General features: G+C 35.7%; 1 protein-coding gene, 1 non-coding gene and 1 pseudogene across 3 annotated transcripts in view; 2 read left to right on the top strand and 1 right to left on the bottom strand.

Moving 5' to 3' along the window:
- The window catches only part of SLC30A9 (solute carrier family 30 member 9), a 93316-nt gene that overhangs the window by 67557 nt on the left and 1764 nt on the right, over nucleotides 1-23995 (bottom strand). Inside the window, exons 2-4 of one of the 2 annotated variants that reach the window (XM_057730077.1) lie at nucleotides 16245-16397; nucleotides 3249-3311; nucleotides 371-470 (exon numbers count right to left, since the gene is read on the bottom strand). In XM_057730077.1, the coding sequence (XP_057586060.1) occupies nucleotides 371-470; nucleotides 3249-3311; nucleotides 16245-16397 (316 nt within the window). The remainder of the gene's footprint in view (nucleotides 1-370; nucleotides 471-3248; nucleotides 3312-16244; nucleotides 16398-23995) is intronic. The other variant, XM_057730079.1, reaches the window with a different exon arrangement.
- On the top strand, nucleotides 5254-6465 carry LOC130850487 (14-3-3 protein zeta/delta-like; annotated as a pseudogene).
- Nucleotides 20043-20115, top strand: TRNAG-CCC (transfer RNA glycine (anticodon CCC)). Its single transcript has one exon. It is a non-coding gene; the product is annotated as a tRNA-Gly (tRNA).

The raw sequence follows: 23995 nt of genomic DNA, 5'->3' as shown, positions 1-23995 counted from the left end.
CAAAACATAATAAAATTGCTTTACCAAAAAAACCAAAATTTTAAATATGCAAATACTCTTATTGATAATTTTGCTACATATTAACATAATAAAACTCCTAAGGTTCTTGTGTGACACAGGGATTTTGAAGAACCTGCTTTTTTGAGTTAAAGGAGCCAGGAAACACTGGAATTGCTCATGCTGGAACAGGCTTCAGGTTAGTAAACTAACAATTTTAACATTTTTTAACTGAATAAAAATATTTCTTCAATTAAGGAAGAAGCCATGGTAAAGTTTCCACATGGAGGGTAGCAGGTAGCAAATTCTAGGAAATAATTGGTTATTTAGATAAGATAGAGCAAACTAACACATTTTTAAAAAATTACTGTACCTGGATTTGAGGCAGAACTCATTCATTGCTCTGACTCCAGTGATGAAATTATTTTGAGTGTACTTTGGTCCATATTCCCTCTTTTTAAGGACTGCTTTGACTAAAACCAAAAATACAGGAAAATATACTAAATATGCATACTGGAAGTCATATTTGAAGATGAACATATGCTGATTTTTAAGTGGGTTCACTAATAAATTCCATAGAAAACTGATGTTTTTCCTGATGCTTTGCATGGCATCAGAGGAAAAAAAGTGTACTCCAAGTACAGAATAGGACACAATTACACTTGTAACCACCTAGCTTTTATCTCCATAGTTCATCAGTAACTGATGCCAAAATGTCAACCCTTTGTCTAAAGGATACCTTGTATAGGTATTGCTGGTCTGTTTAAATCATACTAGTACAATTTAAATTGCTTAGGGTCTAAATGAAAATAAACTGAAGTTTCAATGAAACAATTACATGCTGGTTTGGTGTTTTACAAACTGGTGAAACCAGCATTTTATAAAAATGAAAATGGAAAGTAATCAAACAGTACTATATATAATGAAGAATAAACACTTTTTGTGAAAACTTTTGTTTCAGTTACATATAATAATCTATATGTATACTAAATTATTAGTATTTCTTATGTGGGTTGCAGTCAAAAAAGTTTGGAAGTCATTGGACAATTTCACATAATGTAACAAAGATGAAGTAAGTATAAAGAATATTTTTATCAGTTAAAAACTATAGGAAGTTAATTACAGACTATAGGTAAAATACTGCCTTCTACTAAATTATTTTCCTATTATCAAGTATCAAACTGTTCATAAAAAAAGCCAGAGACATCAATAATAAAATACCAATTTGGCATCAATTATAGTCGATGAATTAATAAAAATTGCAATCAACATTGGCCTGCTCATTTTTATAAAGTGAGACTTTGGTCATAAGTCATAGATAAATAATATAAGCAACTCTCTGAAAAGCAAGAGAAAAACAACAGAAACTCGTGTTCTATTTCAAACTGTCACCTAGTCACTTCATATTCTATTCTCACATCTAGTAACTGAGTTTCCTGTTGTACTTACAAGTTGAAACAATAAATTAAGACTAAAATTATCCACCACTACAGCAGGTAAAAAGACTTAAAATAACACATGAACTTAAATGCATTAATAAGTTAACAAGAACATTTCAAAAATAAAGTTCAATATAAAAATCAAAATCTTATTTGAAAAAAGTATATAAGCAAGTTCAGGTTTCTTTTTGCATGAGTTTCTCTAAACTACTTTAATAATCCTAAAATTCTAAATCCAAATAAGTTTCTCTGGATCAGAGAGGAGAATTATATTGCTCTTCAAAAAGATTATTCTGTTTTAATTACCTTTTTTAAAATTTTATTTATTTATTTATTATTTTATTGTCTGTGTTGGGTCTTTTTTTGCTGTGCACAGGCTTTCTTTTTAGTTGCAGTGAGCGGGGGCTACTCTTCGTTGCGGTGCATGGGCTCCTCATTGCCGTGACTTCTCTTGTTGCAGAGCACGGGCTCTAGGCGCGTGGACTTCAGTAGTTGCAGCTCATGGGCTCAATAGTTGTGGCGCATGGGCTTTAAAGCGCAGGCTCAGTAGTTGTGACGCACGGGCTTAGTTGCTCCACGGCATGTGGGAATCTTCCTGGAGCAGGGATCGAACCCGTGTCCCCTGCATTGGCAGGCGGATTCTCAACCACTGCACCACCTCGGAAACCCCTTTAACTACTTTTTAATAATTTCTTCAAAGTATCTAGAAAGCCCTGTTGGCCTGTCCTGGTCCAGATAATTGATGATAACACAACATTAAGTATTTTTTTTTTTAAGATTTATTTATTTATTTATTTATTTATTTATTTATTTATTTATTTATTTATGGCTGCTTTGCGTCTTCGTTGCTGTGCACGGGCTTTCTCTAGTTGTGGTGAGCAGGGGCTACTCTTTGTTGTGGTGGCTTCTTTTGTTGCAGAGCATGGGCTCTAGGCTCTCAGGCTTCAGTAGTTGTGGCACACAGGCTTAGTGGCTGCAAAGAGCAGAGGCTCTAGGCCCTCGGGCTTCAGTAGTTGTGGCACATGAACTCTGTAGTTGTGGCACACGGGCTTAGTTGCTCCACAGCATGTGGGATCTTCCTGGCCCAGGGATCGAACCCATGTCCCCTGCATTGGCAGGCTGATTCTTAACCACTGCGCCACTAGGGAAGCCCCAACATTAAGTATTCTTAATTGTGACTGTACACTGTCTATCATCTCCAAAGTTATCCTAGAAAAGTCCCATCTTTAGCACCATCTTATAAGGGAGGAAACTAAGGCTCAGAGAAATCAAGTAAACTGCTAAAGCTACAAACTGAATCCACTTTTGTCTGACACAAAAACCATGGTGCTCCTAATCAGAGAATTAGTTCCTCTGTGAAATATGCTACTTTCGAGGTGGGAGCCATAGCCCATTATAAAGAAGAGAGCTGCAAACAAGAATTCCTTAATCACTCAATCAACTCCCAGAAAAGGAAATCAGACAAGAATGTCCAAACTCTACCTGGATTTGAACAAGCTATAGGTGTTGGCCTCTTGTTCCTTATTAATCACATTACTTTTCTAAAAATGATAAAGCAATTGATTTTTATTTGCCATTACTCCTTTCTTCAGGCTTTTGAAAAAACAATTACCATAAAATTTATGACCAAAATTCAAAGTAAACTTCAGTAGAAAATTAGTTTATAAATAGAATAAATCCTTATGGTCAATATACTTAAAGAAAAGTAAAAATGAATACAGCCTTACAACTATAAAGAGCTCTATATAAACTAATTTTATATATTTAATTCAAAATAGCATTATAATAAAAAACAGAATAAAATATATTTACCTCTTACTTGGAGAGGTTCTTGCTTAATAAGTGGAGCTTTCAGTTCTGCACCAATATTTTCTGCTGTGAAGTTCATTTTTAAAAAAGTTATATTACACAGTTGTTTTCATACAAACCTATGAACTTAACTAATATTAGCTAACAATCTGGCAGTGTATAAAGAAAGATAATATTATCATAGACCAAGTTGGGTTTATCCTAGGAATGAAAGAATAAACATTAGAAAAGCTATTAGTTTCCCTCATTAACAGAGAGAAGGAGAAAAACTATAGAATCATTTGAGGAGCTAAAAAAATGCATTTAATAAAATTCAGCACCCATCCAAGTTTCAAACTTTTTTAAGAAAATTAGGACAAAAACGAATTTCCTTAAAAGGTAAAGCAAACCTATAACAAACATTATATTCAACGGTGAAAATATACATGTATCCCTTTAAAACAAGAAACAAAACAAGGACATAACAATGTTAATTCTTCCACCCAAAACTATTCTAAAGATATTTATTCAATGAAGAAAGGATGACTATTAAATGGTTACTGGAACAACCGTACAACTCCATCCCCTTCAAAAAGAATTTAATGAAAGAAAATTGGAATCTACCTCACACCATAAACAACCAATTCCAGGTAAATTAATGACAAATACTAAGGCATTTACATGATTAACAGACAACAGTATAGAGCGAAAAGAAAGCTTCAAACTGGGAAAAGATATTTCCAAGAAACATGATCAACAAAGGATAAGTATGAAGAATATTTAAGAATTCCTCTAGCTCTATTAACAAAAAGACAACCCATTAGAAAAATAAAGGCAGAAGATAAGAACAAGCTTGCACAGGAAAGGAAATACAAATAACCAATACACATATAAAGAGATGCTGGCCTCATTACTAACAGAATCCAAATGAAATCACAAGATGCCATTTTACAATCATCAGATTACAAAAAGTGAAAAAAAGATGATAATACCTAATGTTGGCAAGGGTATGGAGCAATGGGAACTCATGCACTGCTGGTAGAAACATAAGCAGGCACAATTACCTTGGTAAACAAGCTCGCTTCATCTAATAAAGTTGAATACAAGCATAACCTATGACCTAGCAATTCTACTTCTAGGTCAATATACTTGGCACAGAGAAATCTGTACAAGGGCACAAGGACAGAAGTATATGAACATTCATTTAAAGCTGTACTGCGCTCTGTTGTTTCAAACTGGAAACAACCCAAGTGTCCATCAATATGAGAAAAGAGAAACAAACCATGTTATATTCATACAACAACATTTCATATGGGGGGTGGGGGTGGGGATGAATTGGGAGACTGGGACTGACATATACACACTGCTATGTGTAAAATAGATAACTAATGAGAACCTACTGTATAGCACAGGGAACTCTACTTGGTGCTCTGTGGTAACCTAAATGGGAAGGAAATCCAAAAAAGAGGGGATATACGTATACGTATGGCTGATTCACTTAGCTGTACAGCAGAAACTGACACAGCAGTGTAGAGCAATTATACTTCAATAAAACAAAATTTCATACAGCAGTGAAAAAGAACAAACATAATAACAGCTATCTTTCTTTGAGCCCTTACTATATGGCAAGCACTATTCTAAGTACTTGATGTGCATCGACTCATTTAATTCACACAACAGCCCCCAAAGTACACGCTATAATTATCCCCATAAAAATTAATGAACTAGACAAATATACCATTAAGATAAATCACAGCAAAAAACTTTAATGAAAAAAGTAAATCACAAAAGAATACATACAATAAGCTACCATAATAAAATACAAAAATAAGTTAACTGAACAACTAGGGATATATACAAGTATCTAAATCTACACCTTTAAAAAAATTTTTGTTTTAAATCAAGAGACTGAGAGGAAACCCCGTGTCTGTGGAGCAGCTGTAGCTTGTGAGCAGCGAGATCCAGGGACAGAGTCTCAGCCTCGCCGCTGCCGCCCAGAGACTGCTAAGCTCTGTCCCTCCATCCGCCACCACCCACTCCGGACACAGAACAACCAGTCATGGATAAAAATGAGCTGGTGCAGAAGGCCAAACTGGCTGAGCAGGCTGAGCAATATGATGACATGGCAGCCTGCATGAAGTCTGTGACTGAGCAAGGAGCTGAATTATCCAATGAGGACTGGAATCTTTTCTCAGCTGCTTATAAAAATGTTGTAGGAGCCCGTAGGTCATCTTGGAGTGTCGTCTCAAATATTGAGCAAAAAACAGAAGGTGCCGAGAAAAAACAGCAGATGGCTCGAGAATACGGAGAGAAAATTGAGACCGAGCTAAGAGATATCTGCAATGATGTACTGTCTCTTTTGGAAAAGTTCTTGATCCCCAATGCTTCACAAGCACAGAGCAAAGTCTTCTATCTGAAAATGAAAGGAGACTACTACCGTCACTTGGCTGAGGCTGCTGCTGGTGATGACAAGAAAGGGACTGTGGATCAGTCACAGCAAGCATACTAAGAAGCTTATGAAATCAGCAAAAAGGAAATGCAACCAACACATCCTATCAGATTGGGTCTGGCCCTTACCTTCTCTGTGTTCTATTATGAGATTCTGAACTCCCCTGAGAAAGCCTGCTCTCTTGCAAAGACAGCATTTGATGAAGCCATACATAAACCTGATACATTAAGTGAAGTCATACAAAGACAGCACGCTAATAATGCAGTTACTGAGAGACAACTTGACATTGCGGAGATCGGATACCCAAGGAGACAAAGCTGAAGCAGGAGAAGGAGGGGAAAACTAACCGGCCTTCCAACTTTTGTCTGCCTCATTCTAAAATTTACACAGTAGACCATTTGTCATCCATGCTGTCCCACAAATAGTTTTTTGTTTATGATTTATGACAGCTTTATGTTACTTCTATCTGAATTTCTATATTTCCCATGTGGTTTTTATGTTTAATATTAGGGGAGTAGAGCCAGTTAACATTTAGGGAGTCATCTGTTTTCATCTTGAGGTGGCCAATATGGGGATGTGGAATTTTTATACAAGTTATAAATGTTTGGTATAGTACTTCTGGTACATTGTGGTTTCACAGGGCCAGTGTTAAAACTGCTTCCATGTCTAAGCAAAGAAAACTGCCTACATATTGGTTTGTCCTGGTGGGGAATAAAAAGGATCATTGGTTCTAGTCACAGGTGTAGTTGTGGGTACTTTAAGGTTTGGAGCACTTGCAAGGCTGTAGTAGAAATGGATATCCCATGGATATTACATGTTAAACCATGTTATCTGTGGCATACTCGGTCTCAATTTGCACACCACTGACTACAGCTACAGAAGTGTTCCTTTATTTGTGACCCAATTTACTCTGGATAAGGGCAGAAACAGTTCACATTCCATTTATTTGTAAAGTTACCCGCTGTCTTGCTTTCACTATTTTGCTACACTCATTTGTATTTAAATGTTTTAGGCAACCTAAGAACAAATGTACAAGTAAAGATGCAGTAAAAATGAATTGTTTGCTATTCATTACTTCATGGATACCAAGCACAGAGGTAAAACAAAAAAACCCATGTATTTAACTTTTTTTAGTTTTTTTTTTTTTTTTCCTTTTGTAATTTTTTTTTTTTGATACTTGCCTAACATGCATGTGCTGTAAAAACAGTTAACAGGGAACTAACTTGAGATGATGGCTAGCTTTGTTTAATGTCTTATGAGATTTTCATGAACAATCCAAGCATAATTGTTCAGAACACATGTATCAAGTTCATGTAAGTGGACTAAAAGTTTTAGGAATGGAAAAAAAAGAGACTGAAACACGAAATTCAGGATAGTCACATGGATACACAGGGTGAAAGGGACTGTAAGAAGAAGAATTAAGGATCATAAGAATGTGATCAAGAATGCAAGGTTCTCAGGTTAGGTGGTAAGTTCCCAGGCAATGATTTTCTTATGCTTTCTAACTTACACATACATTGCATGTCTTCTTTTTTATGTATCAAATATTTTGTAATAAAAATCTCACCCTTAAAACATTTTCCCTTACTACATTTATATCTTCATTCAATAGTATAACATTTCAGAGCTTATTAACAATAGCTAACATTTACTAAGTTATTTACCATGTGCCGCACACACTACTATGTGCTTTACATGCGTTGTTTCATTTAATCCTCACAAAACTGCTCTGAGGTAAGTACTATTATTATTTTCATCTTATTCAGGAAGTTTTAGAACTTCCCTCAAAGCCACACAGCTAGTATTGTTAATACGGAAGCACAGTCAGGACTGAAACCCAAGTCATTTTGATTAGTCTACTCTCTTAACCACTTTCCTACATTACCTCTATGTTTAAAATAATATTTGATTTATAAGTAGGTATTTGTGTATTTTTGGAAGAGGATAGAAGTGAAAACTGGATCAGCAACGTGGAGATCACAGGTAACCTTCTGAGAACAGCAGGACGTTTCAGCAGGAAGAGTAGGGATGAAGGCAACAGGCTGAAGTGAGGATGGGAGATGAGGAAGTGAAAGCAATATCAGAACTTCCGTAAGAGCTGGGAAAGAGAATGGAATCAAGGAAATATTGATTTTATTTTATATAGAGGTGGAAATGATAAAATAAATGGAAATTAACCATTTCTACATATTTAGAGTGAGTATATATAAATCATAGGCAACACCGTGAAACCTGACTACTTTGTTACCTGATTTAGACTTCTATCTTCAGTTTACTATCCTTTTTTTCTTTCCTTTTGTTTTTATTTTGCCTTTCCTGCCATCTGTTAGATTGATGTTTTCTATATCCTCCTCTCACCCCACCCCCATGCTGGTTTCAAATTGATAAGATTATAGTTCTACTGTTTTCATGATTCCATTTAGAAATTTAACACACATACTTTCCTATGAATCTTTCTAACCATCTGTTAAGTTATTCACCATCTCTACCTTCCTCTGAACAAGAAAAAAACCTTTAACCACTGAAAACTTCTATATTATTACTCCTGACTAGAATTTTAGCATTTAATATAAAAGTTTATAATTTTTACTATCAACAATTAACTTTACCAACACATTTGTCCATTTCTTGCTCTTTACTATCCCTTTTATATCCCAACCCTTCTTTCCCTCTGAGTTTACTCTGCATCTTACAGAAATACATATTCGAATTTTTTTTTTAATGTGGGTAGGTTAGTTTGTAAATGATAGTCATCTCTATATATGTGAAATGTTTTTATTTTGCCTTCCGTCTAAAATGATTATTTAGACCAGTGTAAAAGTGTAGGGTAACATTTATTTTTCCTCTTACCCTTTCATGGATATCACTTCAAATCACTCCTCCCTTATTTTCTGCATATTGTTGCAGATAAAAAGTCTACTTCAAAAGAGCAACAATTGTACTGATAGCAGTCCAACTTTCTCTTTGGAAGCTTTCAAGTTGGGTTGTTTCTTGTTTCAGTTCTGAAATCTGTGGACTTCTTTTCATTTATCCTTTGTAGTACTAAAAGTGTACTTCTGATCTAAAGATTGTACTAAAAGTGTACTTTTGATCTAAAGACTGTTTTTCTCAAATTCTGAAAAATTCTCATTATCTCTTTATATATATAATTTTTGCACCATTTCTCTATTCCCTCTCTCTCTGAAATGCCTATTAAATATAGGCTAGAGCTTCACGCCTTTTCAAAGCTTTTTCATTTTTTTGGAAAATCTTTTTGCTTTCCTATGTGCATTCAGGATGAATTTCAATTTACTAATTCTCTACTTGACTATGGCTATTTAATCTATTAAATTCTTATTTTAGTGATTACATTTTCATTTCTAAGCTCTCTAGTTGGCTCTTTTCCAGATTTCCTTGTTCTGCTTTTATTTCTGCCAGTGTGTGTTTCCAAATATGAGTACTTCGGGACTTCCCTGGTGGTGCAGTGGTTAAGAATCCATCTGCCAATGCAGGGCACACAGGTTCGATCCCTGAGCCGGGAAGATCCCACATGCCTCGGAGAAACTAGGCCCATGCGCCACAACTACTGAGCCCATGCGCCACAACTACTGAAGCCCCGTGCACCTAGAGCCTGTGCTCCACAACAAGAGAAGCCACTGCAATGAGAAGCCTGTGCACCACAACGAAGAGTAGCCCATGCTCGCTGCAACTACAGAAAGCCCTCGTGCTCAGCAACAAAGACCCAATGCAGCCAAAAACAAAATTTAAAAATAAAATAAAAATATGAGTACTTCATTTATTCTTTTGAGGATATTAAACTTATTTAAAGCAATTCAGGCTGTTATTTTAACATCATCTGGAGTTAATTCATATTTGATTGTTGATTTTGTTGGCTTTCTTAGCATTAGGACTTATTGAGATATAACTGACATAATGTTTTATAAGTTTAAGGTATACAACATATTGATTTGATTCACTTATATATTGCAATATGATCCTTTGTGTACTTTTAAATTTTAGAATTTGCAATCTTATTCTGAATAGGATCCTTTTACTCTCCTCTTCATGCTCTAGTGCCCAGAACTCAATCTGACCCTTCTGTCCTGAACCAGATCTCACACTGCCAGTTTGAAATTCCTATGCCTCAGTTCAGTCTCCAAGCCAGCAAACAGCAGGTTGCAGTTCCTGTTCTTCCTCTTGCCTCCCTACCCAACAGCCTCCTACAAGACAGAGCCTCAGGTAACAAATGGAAGAGGCTAGCTTCGGCCTCCTGTATGAGGGTGGGTGGGTAAGTTCACACAGTGAGTCTGACTTCAACAGCTAGCTAAGCATGTAGCACTTATAGATCCATTAGTCCAAAGGAGCCAAACTCCTGGCTGCCAGTGTCTGCTTACAAACCCAGAGCCTGGCATCTTCTGTTCCACTTCTTTGAAATAACACACCTTTTTTCTGACCCCAGTTACTTCTTCAGTTTTCTCTTTGTATATTTTGTCTATCCCTCCAATAAGTGAGAAGCAGAACAGTTACCTCAGAGCACCCATTCAACAATGCTATTGCTATTTTGATCAGAATTTCTTCCTATCTACTGATTTACCTTCTTTTAATACTCTTATGTATAAATTAAATGTCAACAGAATAGGTACTAACAAAGGCAAAACTCTGAAATAAAAGCAAAAAAATCTTACATGTAATTGTTAGTATATTTTTTAATTAATTAATTAATTTACTTTATTTATTTATTTTATTGGCTGTGTTGGGTCTTTTTTGCTGTGCGCAGGCTTTCTTTTAGTTGCAGTGAGCTGGGGCTACTCTTCGTTGTGGTGCGAGGATTCCTCATTGCCGTGGCTTCTCTTGTTGCGGAGCACGGGCTCTAGGCGCATGGGCTTCAGTAGTTGCAGCACATGGGCTCAATAGCTGTGGTGCATGGGCTTAGTTGCTCTGCGGCATGTGGGATCTTCCTGGAGCAGGGATCAAACCCATGTCCCCTGCATTGGCAGGGGGATTCTTAACCACTGCGCCACCTAGGAAGCCCAGTATATTTCTTAATTACTTTTCAGCAAAAGCCACTAGGGAAATTACTTAACATGGTATGTTTTGATAACTAAAATCTGTACAGAAAGTCCAAAAAGGCTCCTAAGTAGGTTATGACAGCATATTAGTTTAAAAGGGGGGGGGGGGGGGCTTAAAAACACTTCTATTTAATTAATAACTACGGCTTATATCATTTGACACTGATCAGTTATATGTTATTTTATTTTTGTCTAGATACACAGCAAATTCTAAAGCACCTTTATCTATAGTACCTATATATCAATTACTTAAAATTCTGTTTTGGGGAATAGAGCCCTGGGCAGGGAATAGTGAAGGACGGGATAGTAGAATAATAAGCTTTCAACACTCACCTGTATCTGAACTGAAATCTACTGTCTAAAGTTTCACAGACAGCCCTCCTTTCTACAATGATCAAAGTCATTCAAACAAATCACATAAAATGAGTTGCTCTAAAACTGATATTTCTGGATATTCCTCTCTACACAAACTGTCTAGACATTACCAATGATACAGCATTAAGAATCACAAGGAGGTCTAGGATTCTGGGCTTTCATTGCTGTGGCCCGGGTTCAATCCCTGGTTGGGGAACTAAGACCCCGCAAGCCACCCAAAAGAATCACAAACAAGAAATTCTAGTAAATGGCTCAAATACATGTATGAATACTTTTTCTGCATACCACTATCTTAATAAACTTACACTGGATCACTGGAGTAGAATCTTTATGATTTCAATAAGTAAACAGACATTCTATCCATGAATATCTCTAGACATTTGTTTTAAGCTCAAGCCCTGGCTGTTTGCCACACATCTGCTGTCATTAGCAAAATTAAAACTGATTTTACTAAAATTTAAAACATCTGAATGCTCCTTAAAAACTTAAGGCTTCCTTAGCAAGTCTCTGCCTCTTAATGAGCTGTTTCTGACTTTATCATGTGATTTGAATTATTCAAAAGTCAATCTCAAACTCTTAAATATACAAATTATCTTTCAATCAAGCAATTACTTGCTGTCTATCTGATGGCTAACAAGGTCTAATTTGGCCTAAGCAAATTCTGAAAAATTGAGCCCAAAATAAAACCATCAATAAACAATGTAGTCCTAATATAATAAAATAAACTAACATTTTAATTTCAGTCAGCAGAGAAAAAAGAAACCTAGTTATAGGTTTCAATTTCAAGCATTTTGTATAGTGGAACCAACATTAAATATTTTTGCCTGAGTCCATGTTCACCTCAGAAGAGCATTATAACATGTTTTACCTTTAATTATATTATTTCATCACCTGTTTCTTCTCCCATTCCAATGTTCTAATAAATATGCCTATTTCTGGAACTTAGGGACTCATACACTCTCCATTTCTTCATCCTCTAATATCAAACTCTCAATCAATAAGTACGCCAGCATTTCTTCTCCACCACCACAAGGAAAAGAGAAGAAACTGGCTAAAACTGCACAGTAAGCCCAAAGAGAAGATGAAGCTTATGGAAAAGGATGAAAAACAGGCATCACAAATATAAACACAGGTTTCTCAAGGAATCTGTAAAATCCTCCCTGTGAAAGACATCCGACTAAAGGAAAGACAGTCTTGAAATGTTTATTTTTCTTCAAATACTCTCTTTTCCTAACACCATACTTTCCTTGGCTTTTCTCCTACCTCTCCAGACTGCTCCTCCTCAAGTATTCTTTGCAAGCTCCTCATCTTCCACCTGTCCCTTACTCACTAGGGATTTTGTACTAGCTCTTAAATTTCCCCAATCTAAACTCTCCCCGTACTGTCTCAAACACTCATGACTTCGGATACCACCTGGGTGTAGCTATAACTCCTAAATCTCTATTCCCTGGTTAGAACTCTATGCATTCACTCATTCACAAAATTTATTGAACTCCTATTATCTGCAAACTACTACTCTAGGCACTGAAGTTCCTGCTATCATGAGGCTTGGAAACAAAGGGGGGAAAAAAGCAGATACTAAAAATGTCAGTAATAAATGCTATCTACACAGAGAATTAAAATTAGTATAATATTAACGGTTGACTGGGGGTGTACAGAGCTGACCTGTCATTTAAGATTTAAATGACCAAAAGGGGTCAACCACACAAACAAGGGCATCTTGGAAAGGGAAAGCAACTAGAGCAAACACCCTACAACGAGAACAAGTCTGGGGGACTTCCCTGGTGGTGCAGTGGTTAAGACTCCATGCACCCAATGTAAGGGGTCCCGGGTTTGATCCCTAGTCAGGGAACTAGATCCCACATGCACGCCGCAGCTAAGGAGGCCTCGAGCCGCCAACTAAGGAGCCCTCGAGCCACAGCTAAGGAACCCATGTGCTAAGGAGCTGGCAAGCCACAAGTAAGGAGTCTGCAAGCCATAACTAAAGGAGCCTGCCTGACGCAACTAAGACCCGGTGCAACCAAATAAATAAATAAATTTTTTTTTTTTAAAAAAAGAACACATTTGGTATTTTCTAAGAACCGAAAGGAGACTAGTTTGGCTGAAATATAATGAGAAAGTAAGAGTGGAAGCAAGGAACCCAGGGAGAGGCTACTGTAGTAATCCAGCCAAGATATCATGTCTCACAGTAGAAAAACAGTAAAAACCAAGTGTCTACTAGTCATCTGTTAAGATGCCCCAGAAGCACCTATAATTCAGATATCCAAGACTGAATCCTCAACTTCTCATTAATATATACTCCAGCTTTGGTATTCCTAATTTTAGAAGTCAATGAAATCACCAACACAATCACCCAATCCAATCCAGTAACTATGCACTGTCCTTTACTTGACCCTCTCTCTTTCAGTCCCCCAAATTCAATCACCAGGTCTTAATCATTCAGCTCCCAAATCTCATATTCACCTACTCCCTTAAAAAAATCACTGCCATTAACCTAGAGTCTCATTTGTATTACTGTTTCAGTCTCCCTCCTTTGCAATCTGTTTTCCAGTCTGCCCCTGTTTTCCAGTCTGCATCTAGTTATCTTTCTAAAATCTTAAATCTGATTAAGTACTTCCTCTACTTAACATACTACAATAGATTTCCACTGCCTACGAAACAGACTCCCGAACAAAACCTTGATCTGACTAATGTTTACCTCCTGAGTTTCACCCCTTGTACTTTCTAAATCTTATTTTTTTAATTAATTACTTAATTTGTTTTTATTTATTGGCTGTGTTGGGTCTTCTTTGCTGTGCACGGGCTTTCTGTAGTTGCAGAGAAGGGGCTGCTCTTCGTTGCGGTGCGCGTGATTCTCATTGTGGTGGCTTCTCTTGCTGCGGAGCATGAGCTCTAGGCACATGGGCTTCAGTAGTTGCAGAGCGTGTGCTCATCATTAGTTGTGGCTCGTGGGTTCTAGAGCGCAGGCTCAGGAGTTGTGGCGCATGGGCTTAGTTGCTCCTCGGCATGTGGGATCTTCCCAGAACAGGGCTCGAACCCATGTACCCTACATTGGCAGGTGGATTCTTAACCACTGTACTACCAGGGAAGCCCACCCCTTCTACTTTCAAAACTACCAACCCCACCATGAGGTCCTCTACTCACTAGTCTAGTCACACTAAATTACTTCCAGTGGTACCTTTTTTTCTCCACCATTCATCACACCAATGCCTACTTTCAGGTCACTAACTAGATATCATTTCCTTATGGAAACCTTCCTCAACCACTCAAGACTCAGGTGTCCCTCCAGCACACAGTATTTCTTCTATCACAGTACTTACTATACTACTTTTTTGCTTAATCTTCTATTTTAGTGATAAAGAGAATATAAACTCTGAGAGTCATTCTCATTTGCTGCCATATAAAAACTGCCCAATAAATATTCCTTGAATAAATTAATGAATAAATAAAGGACTTCTTTTTAATACCACACAGAAGACTAGATATCCTAAAAAAATGTTTTCAAATGCACTGCTAAGCCAGCAAAATGATCTGAAGAGGGCAAAAATGAAGGGAAAGCAGGACCTCTACAGAATAAGAGAGCACACCAAAGCCAGTTTTTTCCCAGATGATTTCTGTTGAAGCTTACATCCTTTGAGCTTCTACTTCCATGGCATGGAAGAACAAAGAATAAAACCGGCTTCTGCTAAAGATGGAGAGTCTAACAGGAGATACCCCAAAAAAGCCAGACACTTGGCATTACTGTGACCTAGAAAAAACATACAGAGAAGGGGACAGCAAGGAAGCAAGCCTGCACCTACTCTGGTGTTACATAGTGGAGAAGAAAAAGACTCCCCTGAAAATCCTAAGGATGAGGCAGCTCACACATTTATAGTCTGAATTCATGCTACCAACATGGTCCAAAAATCTTAAGCTGACGATTTAATTTAATGTGGTCCCAAGCTGTGTCCCCAGCAGCTAACAGAGGCAAATGCAAGCTCTCTATGCAGGAACACATTCTCAATCAGAGATGTCAAATAGTTCCAAGATATAAACCTACATGGAAAATGAACAATTTTCAGTTTAAAAACAGACGGCATCATAAATGAGAGCAAGAAATGGAGGAAAAAGATAATACAGTAAGAACCAAAAGGTTTCAGATAGCAGAATTTGCAGTCACAGAATATAAAATAGCTATGTTTAACATGCCTAATAAGAGAGAAGTTTGAAAACATAAGCAAGGAACAAGAGACCAACCAAGCAAGGTGAAAAATAAAAATAATTTTTAGAAATGAAAAATATAATCATTAAAATTAAAAAACTCAACATATGTACCAACCAGCAGATTAGAGGCACCTAAAGAGGGACTTAGTGAACAAGGTAGATCTAAGGAAATAATCCAGGATCCAGGCCAGAAAGATAAAGAAATACATAGTATGCCAGAGAGGTTTAGAGACATGGAAAATAAAGCAAGAAGGCCCAAAAAATGTTATGTAACAATTCTAAATGTGTATGCATCTAATAATATGGCCTCAAAATATACAATGCAAAATTGTAGGTAGAACTAAAAGACATATCAAATCTACCATCAGAATTATTATGGCTTAAATTCCTACTTTAGAAAAGAAGAAACATTCCAAATTAATGAGCAAAATAGCTAACTGATAGTTAAAAATTGAATAACAGGGTAGATACAAAGGAAGCAGAAAGGAGAATATAGCTAAGGGAAGAGTAGAAATCAATGAAATAGGAAACACAATACAAGGATTCAAAGTAAAAAAAAATATTACTTGGAAAAATAATAAAATGGACAAAGCTCTGGCAAAATTAATCAAGAAAATAAGACAAACACCACTAGGAATGGAAAAAAAAGGGTGTAACTACATATGCTACTGAAAGTATATAGAGAGTACTATGAACTTTATGTCAATAAATTAAAAATTTGGTTGAAGTAGATAAGTTCCTAGAAAAAGGCAGAATTTACTGAAATTGAGTCAAAAAGAAATAGAAAAATTACAAGAAATTAAGTTAGCAGTTTAATGACTCCTCACCAAGAAAACACTAGTCCAAATGGTTTTACATGTAAGTTCTATCAAACATTCAAGGAACAAATAATCTTATGCAAACTATTCCTGTATACAGAAAAAAACTATTTTAAAAGATACATACCTGCTTCATCAAATGATGGTACTTTTTCCATTTTATGAGTTTGTGATCCCTGTCCTTCTTTCTGAACATTTGTGGAATATAACTTTACTTGATTCAGTGTACAACAGGGAACAATGTTTGAAAAGCTTCCAAATGTCACTAAATTCTGTCGTTCTAAAAGAAAAAAAATTTTTTTTAATTTCAAAGAAACTAATAATAAGGATTTTTATACCCAATAAAACATGATTAGAAAGAGAATAATTTTACAGAATAAAATAACAGTAAAACTTTCATTCTGCTAAATATCCAAATGCACAATGCTAAGCCACCGTTTCCATGGAGGTATTCCATTGACCCCCTAGGTATACAGGGTCTATATTTTGTAAAGGAAAAGTAAAGATAATATTCCTTTTTTTCTCCTAATTTGCAATTTATATGAAAACTTAAAATTACATAAAATTAAATAAAACATTCAAGTTATTCAGCTATTCTGAAAAGTCTCCGGTCATATAAAAGATACTCTTTATTTTGTATGCTGGTTGCATGCGAAAAAAAATGGCATAATGTCTTTTCAGAATAAGAACTCTGAAAGGGGGAAGGTCAGGAGGGTGTCCTACTCAAAATTACCCTGCATCTTCCTTCTGCTAGTTGGAGATTAAGTCCTCTTTCATTTCACAATCAATATGTCAACTATATTAATCAGTCATTCATACTGTCACTGATTTTTTAAAATCAGATAATTAGATCAACATTTGGTGAGATTTCTCAGTATATGGGAATTCTAATTGAGGGAAGAATAGAAGACTAATTACAAAGCACTTTAGCTCCTGCATCTGGGTTGACTGTGGGCTTTAGAGGGCTGAAATACAGAAGAAAAATATATTCCACATTTGCATTAAAGTGGAAGAAAAGTAAACCTATCTGTCTCTATTCTTGTGTGACCCTCTCTCGCTTTTATTTTTTTATGCTGAGTACTTAAAACTCAAAAAACTGTTTAGGTATAATTTATATATTTTCTAAAGTTTTAGGGGAAATAATGAAATTATATTATTAGAAACAGTCAAGTTTCTCCAAGAGTGGAGGGTTAAACATTTAAGACTTGAAACTTTTCTAACTGCTTAATAATGATCCTCCAAAAATGTTAATTCATGAATGTGCATGTGTAGACCGCCTTCCAAACCCAAAAAATAAATCTTTTTTAATGGCTCAGAGAATTCATCAGGAACATCAATTATTGTGAACACTGAAGATAACCTGAAAATCATGAGGGACATAAGTCAGCCTAAGTATTCACTCGAATTTAAGGCTTAGAACTTGTTTTCTTAAAATACTTTCTGATGCCAACTTAATCTTTCACTTACTTGGCAAATATTTGTTTACGGCCTAGTATGTTTTCTTTAATCATTTGCCTCTACTTATTAAAGGCTGAGTAAAGGGAATGTAACAATGTATCTTCTTGCACATTAAAATATGTAGCCTACAAGCAAAATTAATTAGTGAAGAAAGGGTTAAAGCAAATTATCCTAAGAAACCCAACCTCTAGGAAAGCATCTTCTTCACCACTGGTGTTCTGACTTGTCAGCCCTATTCAAAATATCTTTTGTGATTATTACCTAACAAAAACAAAATGGCACCAACATTTTTTTTTCACCCCCTGATAAAATGCTTCCATAGAGATTGTGCTAAGGTGTTTAAAGAGGGATTACTACAGTCTAAAAATCCTTCCTCAGAAAATGACAGTTTTTGTGACTTGATCCTAGATCTTTTTCAAGGTTCTCCTTAATTTTTAAAACATTTTATTACACAAAATTTCAAATATATGCAAAGGCAGACAAAACTGTACAATAAACATATACATACTCATTGCTTCAACAATTATCAATTCGTGGCCAACCATGTTTCATCTCTACCTGCACCAGTATCTCCTCACCTACATATTAATTTGATGTAAATCTCAGACATAAAACAATTTCATTCACAAAATATTTCAGTATGCATTCTGATAAGAAATTTTTTTAAAACATGGCTATACCACCATTGCAAGTTAAAAAAAACCCCTTAATATCATCAAATATCCTCAATTTCCAATTTCCACTGTTACAAGTGTTGTAATTTTTGTGTGTGTGAACAGATCCTAATTTGGTCCACATACTGCAATTGACTGAGATATCTTTTAAGTCTTTTCTACAGGATGTGTTTTAGAGCAATTTTTATACTGAAGAAACCAGCTCTTTGTCCTAAATTTTTGTCTTGGTAGTTTGCCAGTCTGAATTTTACTGGTTTAATTCCCATGGTGTCGTTTAACCTGTACTTCTACATGTTTTATAAATTGATGGATATAAAGGCTTTATCCAAATTCATGTTCCTTTTTATTAGGACAACACTACTTGATAAGTGGTGATGTGTTCTTTAACCAGAAGCCACATAATATCTGGTTGTCTCTATTTGTGATAGTGTCTGCTGTTGTTCAATCCCTAGAATCATTTATTCATTAAGTGGCTACAAAACGGTGATATTATAGTTTTATCACTTCATTTATTAGTCAGAATACTTCTACAAAGAGAAAACTCCCTTCATGTATTTGGTTAGCAGTACAGTTCATATAGGAAAGTCAAGCTGAGTGCTTAATTCTTTCCCTTTATTTCCCAGTTCTCAGAATAATGAGTTCACTACCTGTCATCCTGCAACAGTGACATAATAATTTGCATGTGTATGTATCATTATGATTTCATAGATCTAAACGTTATTTGATGAATATCAATCCATTTTAGTCATTATCCTGATTAATGTCCAAACTGTCTATCCCATCTGGGGCCAGTAGGGGTCTCTTCAAATTTACTCCTATGTCCTTTTTTTTTTTTTTTTGGGTGGCAGGATTTTAGTTCCCTTACCAGGGATCAAACCCTTGCTCTTGACAGTGAAAGCACAAAGTCCTAACCACTGGACAGCCAGGGAATTCCCAACTCCTGTGTCCTTCTGACACCTTCCTAGTAATCTTGATAGCTTCCTTGTTCAATGTTTCAAAAAGTAATTAATTTTTAACTTTAGTAGAATTTCAGGTATCAGCAACTTTAAAAGTACACATTTGGCATGAATACAAGACTGAAAACTGCACAGAAATTGCAGAATATGTTACTGCCTTTAACATTTTATATTCTAAAAGATATACAGGACCACATTTGATTCAATAAAACAAACAGAATACCTAACACACAGCAATAGAAACTCAACCATATGTTGAATAAATTACTGAATTCGTTAATTAATTCTAGGAGACAGAAAGATAGTAAAAAACATTGCCCACCATTCATACCCTTTCTTCAAGATGATTTCTAAAAGAAACTATTATGGTAAAGATAGTCTTTAGTTTGGTGCTCACTACTCTATGTGCCTGGACAAGGAACTCCCATTGCTGTATATACAAGAGCTGTTCCATCAAGACTGCAGAGCTACTGGTATCTTATCAGTCCAGTCGCATCACTTTTCTCCGCTTTTATTTTACTGTTACTGCCTCTGCAGCTCCTAATGACACTGCAACTGATCACCCGTTGTCCTCTCTCTCCAATCTTGTTTGTCACCTACCACTTACTCTGGCTTTTGGAGGAAATTTAGCCTTCTTTTTCATACTACAATACCAAAAACTATTTTTCTCCTATGCAAACTGACAATTCTGTCTACTGTGTATGTTGCTTCTGCAATAACAATAACTAAAAACAAACAAAAATGTTTTGCTTCAGGCTAATTTCGGGACCAGAGACAAACTTGTACCTAAGTCTTCCAGAGATCAATCTCTTTACTTAAGAGACCATTGAAGGGACTTCCCTGGTGGTCCAGTGGTTAAGACTCTGTGCTCCCAATGCAGGGGGCCCAGGTTCGATCCCTGGTCAGGGAACTAGATCCCGCATGCTGCAACTAAATATCCCACATGAGGCAACGAAGACCCTGCATGACACAACTAATCTCAGCACAGCCAAATAAATAAACATTTAAAAAAAAGAGAGAGAGATCACTGCAGATGGATGGACCTAGAGATTATCATACTAAGTGAAGTAAGTTGGAGAAAGACAAATATCATATGATATCACTTACATGTGGAATCTAAAAAATGATACAAATAAACTTATTTACAAGACAGAAACAGACTTAGAGATATAGAAAACAAACTTACCGTTACCAAAGGGGAAAGGGCAGGGAGGAATAAATTAGGACCTTGGGATTAACATATATGCACTACTATATATAAAATAGATAAACAACAAGGACCTACTGGAAAGCACAGGTAACTATATTCAATATCTATAATAACCTACAATGGAAAAGAATCTGAAAAAGAATATATATAAGCATATATGTGCGTGTGTGTGTGTGTGTGTGCATGAGTGTGTATAACTGGATCATGATGTTGCATTAAAAAAAGGAGACAAAACAATACAGGTTGATTTCAACTATTCAAAAATGCTACTGGTTAAATATCTGGATTATGCATAATTTTTACTCTATACCTTATACGTTTCTGTATTTTCCCCAAATGCCTAAAATTTAAAATTAAAAACATATCCATTGTTAAATCTAATATTATACTGCTAATAGTAACATACTGTCTTCTGTTTACTTTTATGCTTTCAGCTAGCAAGAAATGAAGGAAAATCCCTTTTATGCCTAATCATCCGCAAGCAAAAGTGTGACCTAGACCAGGTGACTCAACCTTCAGGACTATTGCTGATGTGATTTTTCACCAGAACAGAGTAAGCAATTGGGAATCCACTTTTTTTTTTTTTTTTTTGGAGTATGTAAAGAATACACAACTTCCTGTACTGCATCCTGGCATAAAACTCTACTGTCGCCTTGCTTAATACTTGTTATTTGCTTAGAGAAAGGGGGGGAAACCCAATATTTAATACATTAAGGATTTGCCAAGTGCCACTGTCCTAAATGCTTTACCTGTATTATCACACTATAATTTATATCCCAAAACATACCTCAAAGCCATCTACATCTCTCCATCTCCATTGCTAACTACCATGGCCCAACCACAATCTTCTTTGTGTAGATTATTCTAATAGTCCCCTAATGATCTCCTTATTTACACTCTCCCCTTTCCAATCCATTCTTACACAGCAGTCAGAATGATATTTTTTAAAACATTTCCTCTTTTTTTTTTTTAAACCTATGGCCCAAAAGGCTATGATGCCTCTCAAATCTCGTTTCACACACCCTCCCCTTCCAACCATACCCCAGCTACAGCACATTTCTGCTCCTGAATACAAGTCTAGTCTTTAGGGTTTCTATTTGCCCTGCCTGGATTGCTCTTTGCCCCAGATCTTCACCTGGCTTGCTCATTTTCATTTTTCATGCCTTGGCTCAGTTACCACCTCCTCAGAAAAGCTGAAGTCCCAGGCCAGTCTAGCTAATGAAATGGCCCCTGCTGGCTATCTTCTAGCCCATCACTCTGCTTATTTCCTTTACAGCATTTACATATGTTTTCTTATTCCTCATTTCCAAAAAAAGGTGGAAACTGTGTCCGTCTTGTTCAGTACTACACCACCAGCAACTACAATGCCTGGTACCTCTTTCCTGAATGATCCTCACTCACAAAAACCCTATGAAGCACACACAGTGGTTAACCTCATTTTACAGGTAACCCTATCATCAACCCGAACTACACAGAATCATGCTATTAGCCTGCCAAAATGGTTTTTATAACTGTCAGTGTTCCTATTAGTTATTTAAGGAGTTAAATTCCCACTCTACTTTTCATATGGTAATACTAGCAGATTGAAGACAAATTTAAAAACACACAGTTCAATTTCTATCTTTTTATTTAAAAGCTATACTTTTATTAATCTCGAATTTAAGCAAAAGCGTGTATCTGTTGACTTGACATGTAGTCCTTAAAGGAGCACCCTCCCATCTCAAATCTTTGTCAAATGAGGCAAGGCATAAATACATGAAAAAATAACTGCTTATGCAAAGCCAAAACAACTTTTTTTTTAAAAGGGTATATTTACTAGAGAAACTAAGTAATATTTTTATTATTTAAAAGTATGTTTATGTAAATCATTTGAAAAACACTACAGTTAATAAAAAAAATTTTCTAAAGAAAGTCACTACTAATATCATAGTATATATTCTTACTGCATTTTTTCTAGTTTTACCTAATATACATCAAGAGCATTTTCCCACGTCACTATTCTTCTAAATTATGATTTTTTAAAAAATGGTTGCATCTATCACCAGCCCTAAATAACTGTACCATAATATGCTTTCAACTCTTCATAACTGTAAATGTTACCTATTTACTACTATTAATAATAAAGTTGTGCACAGACTTTAATATGTATCTGTTTCTTGAAAGCAAATCCCTTTAAACAGAACTGTTGGGTGAGAAGGCATATACCTTTAAAGTTCTTTTTAATACAAAGAATAACTGACCTCCAAAACACTGTTCAACTAACTATATGTCCCAATCAGTAGTAAGAGAGTTCCTGCTTTCCTGCACCCTCAATATGAAGTATCACTATGAAAAACTTAGCTATTATGAGATAGACAATAAGTAGTAAATCCTTTAGACATATTTCTATGCTTATTAGTAAGTATGGAATATTTTTGCATTTTTATTGGCTACTTTATGAAAGCATTCATTTCCTTTGCCCATTTTTCTACTGGAATGTACATTGGTTTGTAAAAATTCTTTACAAATCAGGGCTACTAACTCTATAACTGCACTGTCCAATACAGTAGTCACTGTTTACTGAGCACTTGAAACGTGAACAGTATGAGCTAAGGTGTACTGTAAGTGTAAAATACACACTTGACTGCAGAGACAGTACAAAAAGATAATGTAAAATATCTCAAGAATTTTTATAATGATTACATGTTGAAATATTTTGAATATACTGATTAAAATATATTAATAAAATTATTTTCATGTCTTACTTTTTTTTTTTGACAGTTACCTATGTAATTTATTTCTTTTTTTTTTTTTTAGAATTTTTATTTATTTTTTTTACTTTTTGGGGGGTACACCAGGTTCAATCATCTGTTTTTATACACATATCCCCGTATTCCCTCCCTTCCTTGACTCCCCCCCCTCGAGTCCCCCCCACCCTCCCCGCCCCAGTCCTCTAAGGCATCTTCCATCCTCGAGTTGGACTCCCTTTGTTTACTTTTTAAAATGTGGCTATCAGACAAATAAAAATTACATAAACGGTTCACATTATATTTCTTTTGGAGAGAGCTGCACTAGAATATTGTTTTCCTTTTTGCCTTTAAATGTCTTCAGCGTTAGTTTGACCCAAAGACATTTCTCATTTTTTTTTTTTTTTTTTTTTTTTTTTTTTTTTTTTTTTTTTGGCACGCGGGCTTAGTTGCTCCGAGGCATGTGGGATCTTCCTGGAGCTGGGATCGAACCCGTGACCTCTGCATTGTCAGGCGGATTCTTAACCACTGCGCCACCTAGGAAGTCCGACATTTCTCATTTTTAAGTATACAAATGAAGTAGTTGTTTCCCTCAAGGTTTCCTCCTCTACTTATTCTTTAAGTTCTTCCCAGCCACACCAGAGTTTTAGAAGCATAAACTAAATTTCTCAACAAAGAAAAACATTTATTTTTAGAATGTTTTTCCCAAGTTCTTTAAATATTTTCTTACGTGCACCCAACTTAACTAGTACTCTTTCTAAATAATATTTTTTAAGTTTTATCATCATTATGGTTGCCCTTTCAAAAACTGTTTCAGTATTTCTGAAACTAAATTTGCACCAACAAGGCTATTT

The sequence above is a fragment of the Hippopotamus amphibius genome, chromosome 3, assembly GCF_030028045.1.
Source record: "Hippopotamus amphibius kiboko isolate mHipAmp2 chromosome 3, mHipAmp2.hap2, whole genome shotgun sequence".
NCBI classification, from domain to species: Eukaryota; Metazoa; Chordata; class Mammalia; order Artiodactyla; family Hippopotamidae; genus Hippopotamus; species Hippopotamus amphibius.
This window is presented reverse-complemented; position numbering and strand designations above follow the sequence as displayed.